Here is a 12,254-nt window from a genome sequence, read left to right as displayed (position 1 = left end):
GGTGAAAGGGAAAAGAGGTACTTTTTGTATATGAAAATCTGACTGAATTTAATAACATGAAAATTTTAGAGCAGAAGATTAGTAACTTCTGCAATTAGTTTAATTGGAGAAATCCTTGAAGGATCAAATTGAAAAAGGTGGTGCCATGGACTTTAATAAAGTCCGATAAATTAACTAATAAATTGTGGCATCTGGAACAAAATTATTTAGTATCTATTATTACTAATGGAAAAATATTGTGAAATCATTTTTATGGAAAAATATTAATGCAACCAACTAGGCAAATGTAGAAATTTTATGCAGAAATATTTTTTATTTTTTTTTATTGGCAGCCTTGCTTTGCATCCTGAACGTGTGTTGGTGGCAACAGGTCAAGTTGGAAAGGAACCATATATCTGCGTATGGGACTCGTACACTGTGCAAACTGTATCTGTTCTGAAGGACGTTCACACGCATGGTATAGCTTGCTTGGCTTTTGATTTAGATGGTCAGGTATGTAATTTTTGTTTTTTTTCCAAACACTCTAAGAAACTGCATCTATGAGAGCTCTTTTGTTGTTGGAGAGACCAGTGCCTATCCTTATTAAGATGACAACAGGTGGTGCTCTACTGAACATAGAGGGAAACCTAGTTGTAATTTTTTTTTCTATAAAAACATATTGAAATTATTATAGGGAGGCTTTGAGTTTTTTTCAGAGTGATCTACAGGTTTTATCCTTTTTATTTCTCACTATTTACAGCTTTCTAGATCAGTGTCTTTCTACAACGTTTCTGGTTGACATTGATGTCTTTTCTCTTTGTTATTCTTGTCAGTGTGAAGTTGTCACTTTCTAACTTGAGCATTGTTAATAATTTGAGATAAAAAGTTTAGTACTAGATTGTTTTGTTGATGTTCCCTAACCCTTTCTTAGAATGCAATCATGTATTCCCTATGTACATAGGGGAAATTTGAATGTAGATCTGTGATCTGCTCTGGGTGCACTGAACACCGATTTTTATGTTTAAAGCCATAAATTGTCAGAATTTAGACTGTCTGCTTTTCTCAGTGTTTCCATATGATCACCTTTTTCCTGGCATTTGGAAGCTGGTTAGAGCTCTTTTTGAGATCTGCATCTCCAGAATTGTCTCCCTTTGGAAACATTTCCGTATGAAAAATAAGTTTGTTTACATCTTAACTGTCCTTTTAAATCTAGAATTGTCAGAGAGCAGTTCTCTGTGATGAGGTTCTTCTAGATACTCCTCACAAGTAGCATTTACTGTTGATAGCAAGTTTAATTATTTTATATATTGGACCCTGTATGATATTTTGATTTAGTGGAATGATACACAGAAAGGTACTGAAATCACAACATAAGCATTTGTAGCAATTGTAATATACTGATGAATCACATTTAAAACATGATTCCTGTTACCAGTCTTAAATGCTCACTGTCACAATAGTGGACATCACCAGTTGCCAAAAATGAGTAGATGGACAGAAGTTGTCTAGTTTTTATACTTTTGTTGGACAGCGTAGACACTCCACTCCATCTTGTCTGGATATCTTAGGAAGGCATTCTTCATTAGCTGTCTAACACTGATGCAACTGTCTCAGTTAAAACCATGGTTGCTCTTCAATTTCTGTAGTGTAGAGATAAGTTCAGTTTTCTCTACAATAAATTCTTCTGCAAGATCACAAGTATTTTGATTCTCATCTGTGCTCTCCATTGTGGAGGAGTACTGGCTGGTAGCAAGATTTTCTAGAACTGGAAGCATCATTTGATCACTCTTTTTGAAAAATAAAACTATCAGCCAATGTAAGACAATCATCAGATTTTGCAGGGGATTGATGAATATCAGTTACAGAGCTAGTTTACTTTCATACTTCTTGTGCAGTTGGGTTGGAATTGACCTTTATAGAAGGATAGCTGGAACTGAAACTGATGTTCCTTTCAAAAACATTTTTAAAGATAGAATTGAAAAGATGGACTTCAGAGTATCTGAAAAATTGAAGTTTGCATTAATAACTAAGAAGCTTGAAGATCACTTGTATTTAACGTTTTCTTTTCTTTCTTTTTATTCCCATGATTTTGGAGCCTTACTGATACTAAAGAAATAATGTTATTGGAAATAGCTTTCTGTTTTTGTAAAAATTTTTCTTACCTTTGTTGTTTGTTTTTGCTTGTTACAAACTCAATTTTATGATCTGCATAAAAAAATTGAAATTAAATTTCTTTTGAGTGTAAGTATTTGCTTGAGAAAAACTTGTCCAGAAGATTTGCTAAGATTTTATCTTTTTATCAAGATGTCACAGTACCTGAATAAACTGAAGAAAAAGATTTCACTTCCTTTAAAAATGAAAACAATAACCGGAATCACCAAGGTTCATTTTGTCTCGTCTTCAGTACTGTTGCAAACTCTCAAAGATTTTAGAGAAAAAAGTAACTTGACTAACAAGTGTAGTAGAATTGGGCTGTAAACTAATATGGTCAGTGATGTGTGTCAAGAGATCTGTGCAAAGTGTTCTTAGAGCTGAAGATGATCCAGGCTGCAAGGTGTAGTTCTTAAGCTTTTATTTTTCTATAATTTCTTGGAAAAGTAACTGATCAGACAAAGCTTTTGAATGAGATGGTATATCTTTAATTTTTTTCTGTATCAAAGTGAAGATATTGTTTCTTATTCAACTTAGTGGTGACTCTAGCCTTAATTAATGCACTGAGTTATCTTTATTTATTTATTTTGGTTACTTTTAGCGGTTGGTCTCAGTTGGTTTGGATTCAAAAAACACAGTTTGTGTTTGGGACTGGAGAAAAGGAAAATTGTTATCAATGGCTCCTGGTCATACAGACAGAGTAAGTACAGCTCAATAATTTGAGTGTCAATGAAATTACATGAAGTTTGGATTTGGATTAAGATGTTGGACTAGATTATCTCAGAGGTCTTTTCCAACCGTTATTCTGTGTATAACAAATAAATGTAAATAAAATATGTAGCTTATTTATTTTGTGAATACTTTGTTGAGACTGTGAGCGTGCATGGGAAGTGCGAAAGTAAGGCACTTTTTAGACACAAATCCCAATATGAAAAGTCAAACTGAAGGTAATCTCTTAGATTTTTCTAGTCTCTTAGATTTTCATAAATTAATCTTTTTGTTGTTTCTTTTCATGGGGGAGGAAATAGAAAATAGAAAAAACATGCAACCTCAGTGTTGAATGAAGAGATGAAGAAGTCATTCTATTTAAAGCTTTTTAGATTATCTGTTGATTTGGTACAAGGTTTTTACTGTTTTCACTGTCCTGTGCTAAAAAGACCATCTCTGCTGACATTCTTGTGGTCTGCTGCTTTATTATTTTTATTTTTAACGCAGATATTTGATATTTCTTGGGATTTGTACCAGCCAAACAAACTCGTCAGCTGTGGTGTAAAACACATCAAGGTAATGAAATGAATCTTACTTCATGAAATACTTACACTTTGTAAAATAAGGCAAAAATGGAATCTAACAGCAGTATATATCTAAGAGGAATCTACTGCTCAGGGATTGCTATCATGTATCGCACATGACTACACTAGACATTTTACAAAATATACAGTGGAAAACTGACCATTCCTGCTCAAAAGACTTCATGGTCAGGCAGACAAAAAAGTAGAATAAAAGATAAAAGTAGAGTATAAGATTTGTCATTATGTGATGATTGTGTTGTAATTTAGAATTTAGGTCCTCTAAAATACTGTTTGAAATCCCAAGCAGTGTAAGGCAAAGAACACATGCGTACAGTGAGTCCAGGTACTCAAATTTCCGATTTAAACAATTAATGAATTGTTACACTGCAGAGCTGAAACATGTTTAACAGTCATTTCTCAGACTTTCAGAAAATGTGAAAATACAGTGGAAAGAGAGAGGAAAAGTTCTTTATCTTTCTTTTTATTCTTTTTTCTCTGTAAAAGTAGCTGTTGCTACTTTTGTTGTTTTCAATGCTCTTTGCCTGTTAACAGGATTTGTAAATTGGCGTTCTGTATATTTTTCAAGCAGAGTATTTCATAGAAACTCTCTTACTTTATTTGATGTGTGTTCCAATTGTCATGCAGGAAAAAAGCTTCTTTTCCATACTTGTGTCAGTAAGATTATGAATGCTTGACTGTCATCAGATACATTTCCTAAAGAAAGTCAGTCTCTTATAGCATGCACTGATGACTGTGTTACCACATAACAGCAGTAGATGGCAGCTTCAAAGTTCTGCATTGCTCTTAACTGTAGGTTCCTATGGTGAGAACAAAAATAATGTTGATTTTCTTATTTTTATACCATGAAATTGAGATTAATATATATTAATGGTTGGCTAGATTGCATATGCCTTTGAGCATAGTGTTTATTAAATCAATCAAGTCTCCATGAACTGAATTAATAATTACTTTTTTTCTGTTTCAAGATCTAAAAGCAACACTATGATGATAGTAAGCTAGTATTTGCCAGCTGAGAGTTAGTATATTTAAAGGGGCTTTGTCATGTCAAAATCCATCCATTTAGATAAGAAAAGCTCTTTTTTGCAGGTGGGAGGGAGAGGTGTATTTTGAAAATAATTGATAGTACTTCTTTAAATAAAAATCTGAGCCCTAATGATTTAGAGGCATTTGGATCAGGAAAGAGATTTTTACTGATGATGTCTGTTTTTCTTAAATTGTTCCTTCTTCGTGTTATTTTTTTATATCTGTAATTATTTATTCTTCATCTTCATTATTCCATCATCACCTCACAAAATCAAGTTAAATAGACAATTTCAAATAAATTGCTACTAAGGAATTACTAAGGAATTATTAAGGAATTTTTTTTAATATGTTACCTTCCTATTTATTTAATTTGTGCAGTTACATCTAAGACAACAACATAAGCATTGACCCTGTTTGCTTTGGTTAAAGTTAAGCAGTGAAAAGTAGGAAAAGTACACAGGCAAATGTATGTAATGAGGAGGTAAAGTACTTCTCTCTCAAATGAACATGTTGAAGTATAGGAGATTAGCAAACATCTGTCTCTCTGAATGGCTTTGTCTTACAGTTCTGGAGCTTGTGTGGCAATTCACTGACACCAAAACGTGGTGTTTTTGGCAAAACTGGTGATCTTCAAACTATATTGTGCCTAGCTTGCGCAAGAGATGAAGTGACGTATTCCGGTGCATTGAATGGTGATATTTATGTATGGAAAGGAATCAACCTTGTAAGAACAATACAGGGAGCACATGCTGTAAGTATATCTCTTCTAAATTAACTTAAAATGCTAAATAGATTTCCAGAGAGCCGAAAAGGGCAGTGTTCTTAAACAATTCCAGTGATAAAGGCTGATAATGAATAATCTAATTTTTTGTGGATGTCTGATTTATCCAAGTCCAGATAGCCTACACTCCTGTGGTAAGGCAGTGGGCATTGAAAAAAAAAAACAAGTACCCAGAGAGGTTGTGGATTCTCCATATGCATCTCTCTCCCTTGGAGATAATTTAAACACAACTGGACAAAGCCCTGGGCATTTGCTGTTAGCTAACTCTCCTTTGAGCACGGCTAGGTGGTCTCCAGAGTTTCTGTCCAACGTTAGCTGTGCTGTCATTCTGTGAATTGAGTCCTACTGGCTAATTATCTGGTAGCTCTCTAGAGTCCATTGATTGTATGGACTGCATAAGCCTGTATGCTTACCTAGTTTGTTGGCACATATGCTTATCGTGCAATTGAAGTATTAAAATCATTCTTTATAATTTGGTTAGGTAGAATAGAGGGGACAAAAATGGTGAATGTTATATATGTGAGAGAGGTTGCTGTCAATTAATAATGAGTTGATAATGTGTTCACTGATGGCTGAGAAATGTACCGTAGGGAATGGGTTGCACCTTGTTGAACTAACTTATAGGAGAGATTGGACTACTTAGTCAGACAGCTGTATAATATGATGGTTTATGTGTTTATGAATAAAAGTGTAATTATGACGAATTTAAGTGTGGGAAACATGTAATGACCCAACTGATGAATACAGGATTGTTAGAGCTTGTTGCTCTGTTACACCGCATCCATTTTTTGTTGAACACAAGATCAAATTTGAAATGCTGTTCTCTTTATCTTCATTAGAGTCAGTGGACTGAGCTCAAGTGACCTTGGAGTAGGTCTTATCTAACTTTCTATTTTTGGCTGTGTCCTTTAGGCTCATTGGAGTTGTAGTTTGCCATACTGAAAATTAAGTAGGTTCACTCGTCTGTGGTTTTGGAATTCGTTTTTACAGGATATTACAGTCACTAAAAATCACACCAATACAAGAAAAAAATATTTTCCAGAAATTTACTTTCCAACAAAATGAAATGTTATTTTTCAATAAAATATTAGTTAAAAGGATAAGATTGTCAGATTATAGTAAGTGCAAAATATAAAAGCTTGGAATAAGAGTGCTTCTTCAGTCATACTAAACTATAATCATTATATACAGTTATTTTGTACTTGATTTTATAAGTCATGTCCTACTTGTCCATTCTATTAGAAGAGAATGCATGTGTAAATGGTATCATTTGTTGTGGGTGTATATTGTTAAAAGCACAGTTTGAGCATAGTAAGGAATCAGTATAAATTTGCATTCAGAGTGCTAGTGTTGGAATTGTCATCCCTGCATGCCTGTTTATCATGCCTTATCATTACTTCTCACTGGGCTTGAATTAGACTGAAAATTTATTCAAAGAAAGTGTCATTATTTACTTGAATACCATGTATTCTGTGTTACAAGAAAAAGGGTAGGTATCTCAGCTACAGAAGAATACAGAAGAATTTCTAAAGCACATTAGTGATGTGGAGACGCTGTGCATCTGGCTGGCAGTGGTCTGTATTAATATAGCAAACAAGTATTTCTCAAAGTTTGACTGCTTTTGTTACATTTAGCTTAGTTCAAAAGTTATTTGAACAGCTGTTCAGTGTGTTTTAGTATAGGCAACAGAGGAAATAAAGAACAACTTTAGCACTAGCAAGCAAAATTGAGTTCACTCCTAAGCCAGATTATCCATTTTGTGTTACAGCATTACTAAGAACTATAGACAGAGGAAAGAAGAGTTTCTGGCAGATTCCTATCTGAGTTTGATGAGGAATCAAAAAGGTTAAACCAAATAGCATGTTTGGATGACTGGAAAATTTGTTGGAAAAGGACTGCAGAGTTCACTGAACATAGAAGTAGGAGTGGAAGGTAGGAAAAGATGAAAATGAGCAGAGGGGAAGAGTACAGGCGTAGAATGTATGTTTAGGAAACATTGGATCACAGTGGGAATTTGTGGAACTATAGTTTTGCCAATCACTTATTAATAATAAAACCAATGGAGAAAGTCTCGAAAAGGAGAAAGGAAGCAAGGCGGCATGAAAATAAATGAAAATTTATTGGCACTGTTGTGGTGTTACAGGCATGCAGTGCGTCTGATTCTGGAATGTTAACCATGTATACTGTTTAAAAAAATAATCTTTTATCCAAAGTTACATGGCTGTGCCAGTGCAAACAACAGACTATAGAATTTGCTATTTATTTTATTCACTTTACAGGTTCTAAATTCAAAGTAGCCTGTGATTATTAAGTACCTGAAACAGACACAAGGTTTTACTCATGCATTAAAAGAAAATATGCTTGTTTAAAAACACTGAATGCTTTAAAGATTGTTATATGCTATGTTTTGCCTTGAATTGCAAATGTACATAAGATGCTTTCTCAGCAGCTGAATAATTTATTTTGAGATAGTCTTTCAGAGGTACACATTAAAGTTGTGTGGATTGATGTCAGAAACTGAGGTTAAATAACAGACTTGAGGTTAAATAACAGGCACCCTGTTAGAACTATTGCACGCCTATGTCAGTTGGTTGAACGCTAATTAAATATAGATGGAAACAATATAATGAACTTAAATGAATGGTTTTAAGCCAGTATCATTTACCAACACATTAAGTCATGCAGAAGTTTTTCCCTATTGTTTAGCCTTGTTGAAGGCTATAGTCCACTTATAGGCCATGAAAGGCATATATACAATTCATTTTATTTTTAATAGTAATATGCCCGTTTTTGAACTATTTTATGGGTAATCTGTGACATAAGAAGATTACATTTCAGAATAGTTGCTCTCCACTTACAACATATTGACATCAACTTTAAATATTTACAATACAACCATTTACTGCGCTGCATACATGGGAAAGTCTTAGAGTAAATGCCCATTATAGACATTGCTTTATATGTTAGCATATGTATCCTGAACTACATTTGGGATTAAAAAGAAAGTGCTGGATTGTTTACCATACTGGCAAAATTTTTCTGTTCTCCATATTGTTCAGAAGAAGTAAATTGCTTTCTGAGCATACTTGAAGTTTCCATGTGATTGCTTGTTCTAATTGCCTGTTTTCCATGTGAATGCTTGGTCCTAATTACAGCTAGCTACAGTCACATGTTTCAGGAATTGCATAGTTAGAAAATTCACTGCACTAGTTTTACTAGTAGACTGCATTTGGACAAATTAGCAATTGATTTCTGTCCACAGGAGATGAGACAGGTCCAGAAGTACCAAGCAACAAGAGGCTACTTCACTATTTTAAATTTCATGGATAGAAGCACTAGGAAAATATACAGTATAGGCCATCTTTGTTAAATTCTTGTACTTCTCTGTTTTTTCAAGTTCTGGTCTGTCTGGGGATTTCTTTATTTGCTCTCATTTAATTCTCTTTCCCAGTTTAAGGGAACACAGATGTGATACCAGCTGGTTACGCTGAAACAATAGGAAATATTTTGCATTTTGAGAGAACTGCTGATTAATTTGAGTTCTTTCCAAAATTTTCCCATTCATTAAGAAGCATAATGAAAAATCCATAGCAGAAAAAGATGATCCGTATGGCAAATTTACTAGCTTTTAAGATGGGATAATTTGATCTACATATTTTGTTTTGAGTCAGGAGCAGAATCAGTGTTTCTTGCTCGTATTATTCACTTGGAACAAACAAAGTCAGTTTGCCTCTCATTACTGATGAAAGACCACTGACCATCAAAAACTAAATTATGTTCATAACAACTACAGATTGAGGGATCAAGAACTAAATTATGTTCATAACAATTACAAACTGAAGAATTGAGAGAATCTTGAAGACTTCAAAGATGCTTTGAATTAGCAAACTTTACTTTTCCTAAAAGGAAAGATTTAGTGAAAGCACAATGACTGGCCAAGCTCTGAGAATAATCTATCTTTTCCCACTTAAATGTGGGCCTAAAAATTAAATGAAGAGTAGCTAAGCTCAGCTTCCTCCATCAGATACTTAGAGTCCCCATAATGGACTTTTGTTGTTGTTTTCATCTCTTATCCCAGTGGCACTTACACTGAAATGAGGATGTCCTGTTGCATTGCAAGAGATTGATTGAGCACATCTGCCAAATCTCCTTGACAACCAGTATGTCCTTCTCAAGATAAGGATATTCTATGAAACAGAAAACAGATTAATCCTGGATCCACTAGATTTTATCTTCAGAACATTCAGCCTGCTTCCCACATTGCCAAGTGTCTGATTCTTGTTTTTCAGTATGGACTAATTAAACTATGGATTTTTGAAGGAGTTAATTAGAGAAAAGAGAATAATTCTATTATCAAGATTGCATTCCAAAAAGAGCTCTAAACTATTTAAATATGCAAAAACTTCAGCAACTTTCATCATATGGTTTAAAAAAAAGGCCAGAATTCCTTCAGCCTTATGTTTACTCAATAATGCTAAAAGGTTAATGCAGTAAAACAAACAGTCACATACAGAAATAAATGGAGTAGGAGTTGATTTTGTAAAATCTTTAGGCTCCCAAAGAAACAGAAAGAGGATTTGCAGAACATTAGAGATATGGGAGTTAGCCTTCTAATCTGCTTATGACTTAAAAATTGTACTATATGTCTTTTTAGGCACATATTACTTCTGAAAATGTGGATTCCCTTAAAAGTCAGTATTCTGAGGATGGACGTTACATGTCAAAAAAATGGACTTCTGTCACCCTAGTTTTCAGTCTTGATTGTTGTTTTAAACTTTAGCAAACAATACTCATCTTGTGAAAGCTGAGAAAGTTTTTTATTTTTTATGTTTCTCAACTCTTGAAACAATTAAATCCTTGTTACTCAACACCAAAGGAACAAACAGATTCCATATTTCATTACAGTGCATTCAGGTATTTTCTTTAGATATGATTGGAGAATAAAACACAGCTTGGTAGCAAAGAATAGTCATGAGTACCTGGAAATTATCACAGTTTTTATTGTATTTGCATTCTAAACTTAAGATTAGGAATCAATCTTCCATGTCTAAAAATGTGTAAAAATAAATAATAAATCCCAGACATATGTTTGCCTACATTAGAAGTAACTAATAGCAACAAAGGCCCAGAACGAAGCCTAAAGGAGATTGGTGGAAATCCTTCTACTGAATTTTGTACAAGTGTATTTAATTATTTGATTTATGACAAAAAAAAAAGTTGGGGGCTTGCAAACCTATCTTAGGCTTGAACTGCTTTAGTTTAGTTGAATTCTGTATGTACAGAACTAAAGCATTAAATTTCTCCTAAGTTTAAGCTCTCATTTTACAAAGCATCTCAGTTTCTGACAGTACATAAATATCTGTTAAGCCCTCAAATGAGTTAATGTAATTTTGAATATTTCTTATGTACCTTGAATAGAAACAAGCAAAAATTGGTTAGTTAAGTTTTCAAAAATCAGAATCTAAGTTCTTTCTAGTTCCTTCACAACTTCCAAGAATTTGGAAGAATTCTTTTAAGAATTAAGCTCTTAATTTTCTTTTTCGTGTCTAAAACTTTTATTAATTGTGTATTTTTGTACAATTTTCAACAACTGTGAAAGAGTGTAATAGGAGAGGGTTCCAGTCTCCATGATGATCTCTCTCATCTGTATGTATTATTAAAAAATAATTTTCTTCTCTCTTTAGGCAGGAATTTTCAGCATGAACGCGTGTGAAGAGGGCTTTGCTACTGGTGGCAGAGATGGCTGCGTTCGCTTGTGGGATTTAAATTTTAAACCAATTACTGTGATTGATCTCAGGGAAACAGACCAGGGATATAAAGGTAAAAAGAAGTTTGTCACTATCAACATATCATAGATTGGAAATTTTACATTGTTTTGTAAAAGAAAAAGTTTGTTTAAGTAAATTAGGAGCAGACTCATGGATGTTATTATGTATTGTTGGCAAGATGAGAAATGTTTTGTTTTCACGATGCCTGTAAAAAAAAGAATATGTAGCCCATCAAAGGTGCTGTGCAATGTGCTATATACTAGGAAGTTTTGGACAGGAGTTTGTCTATGACTATATACTATGAAGCTGTTGATAAACGGATACAGTGCATGTCCTTTCTGATGCAGAGCTGTTTTTAACAATGAAGAGTAAAGCAGTAAGAGAATTTAGAAGAGACACTGCAATGAAAAACATCAGAGTGAAGAAATTCTCTTTTGTAGTTATCCATGTTTTCAGAAAAACTATTCAGATAGAATTTTGTGGTATTTAGAACGATGCTTACGTATACCTATATCATAATAAAATTTTAGGTCAAGCAGGCTATGGTCTGTATTGTCATTGTTCTAGGTATTGGTGCTTTAGTAAGCAGCAATATAAGATAAACTTGCACCGGAGCACTAATATCTCATGTATTACTGCTTTCATAGACGTGGGTTTTTTTGTTTTCCCCCGTAACCTTGCTCTTTTCTATCACCTTGTGGAGAATTTGATGATGTGGTAGAACGTGTCTTGACAATTAGATACATCACTGTCCATAAATAACTGATTACAAGCAGAGTTAAATATTTGTATTCTGTAATTTATTTGACATTCCCACCAAGACTGTGATATTTTTCCAGAAAGATGAAGTACATTTGATTTGAAATGCCCTGGGGTACTGTGACTTTGTCATGACTGAGACAATTGAAGAGAAATAATTGCTTCAGTCTCAAATCAAGAGATAAATGTGTTCATGTTTATACCCTCTTGCTTCATAAGGAGATTAATTTATTTTTTCTAAAATAAGTGCTTAACTGACTGTTTTGGATAGTCATTGCAGTTTCTGTCTTGTCTGACAGACTTACCTTGAAAAACAGAACAGAATTTCTTGTTTATAAAAATAATGGTTATGTATTAAGTTTCTAATTAATATTTCAAATTAATATATTTCTAGATAGAGGTAAATTAAATTGAATTAAAATTAATTGAATTAAAACCATTAAATCTGAATTAAAGAGATTAATCTAGTTTATAATATGT

At 33.5% G+C, this 12,254-nt stretch overlaps 1 protein-coding gene across 4 annotated transcripts in view; it reads left to right on the top strand.

The window, feature by feature from the left end:
- EML5 (EMAP like 5) overlaps nucleotides 1-12,254 on the top strand; it is a 90,276-nt gene that overhangs the window by 16,350 nt on the left and 61,672 nt on the right. For all 4 annotated transcript variants that reach the window (XM_042814137.1, XM_042814138.1, XM_042814139.1 and 1 more), the window contains exons 2-6: nucleotides 333-492; nucleotides 2,732-2,830; nucleotides 3,346-3,414; nucleotides 5,032-5,217; nucleotides 10,932-11,067. In XM_042814137.1, coding sequence (XP_042670071.1) covers nucleotides 333-492; nucleotides 2,732-2,830; nucleotides 3,346-3,414; nucleotides 5,032-5,217; nucleotides 10,932-11,067 — 650 coding nt within the window. The remainder of the gene's footprint in view (nucleotides 1-332; nucleotides 493-2,731; nucleotides 2,831-3,345; nucleotides 3,415-5,031; nucleotides 5,218-10,931; nucleotides 11,068-12,254) is intronic.

This window comes from Centrocercus urophasianus, unplaced genomic scaffold, assembly GCF_019232065.1.
Source record: "Centrocercus urophasianus isolate 14NV4802_14NV808 unplaced genomic scaffold, USGS_Curo_1.0 seq_14, whole genome shotgun sequence".
Taxonomy (NCBI): Eukaryota; Metazoa; Chordata; class Aves; order Galliformes; family Phasianidae; genus Centrocercus; species Centrocercus urophasianus.
Note: the sequence above shows the minus strand (reverse complement) of the source record. Positions and strands in the feature narration are given on the sequence as shown.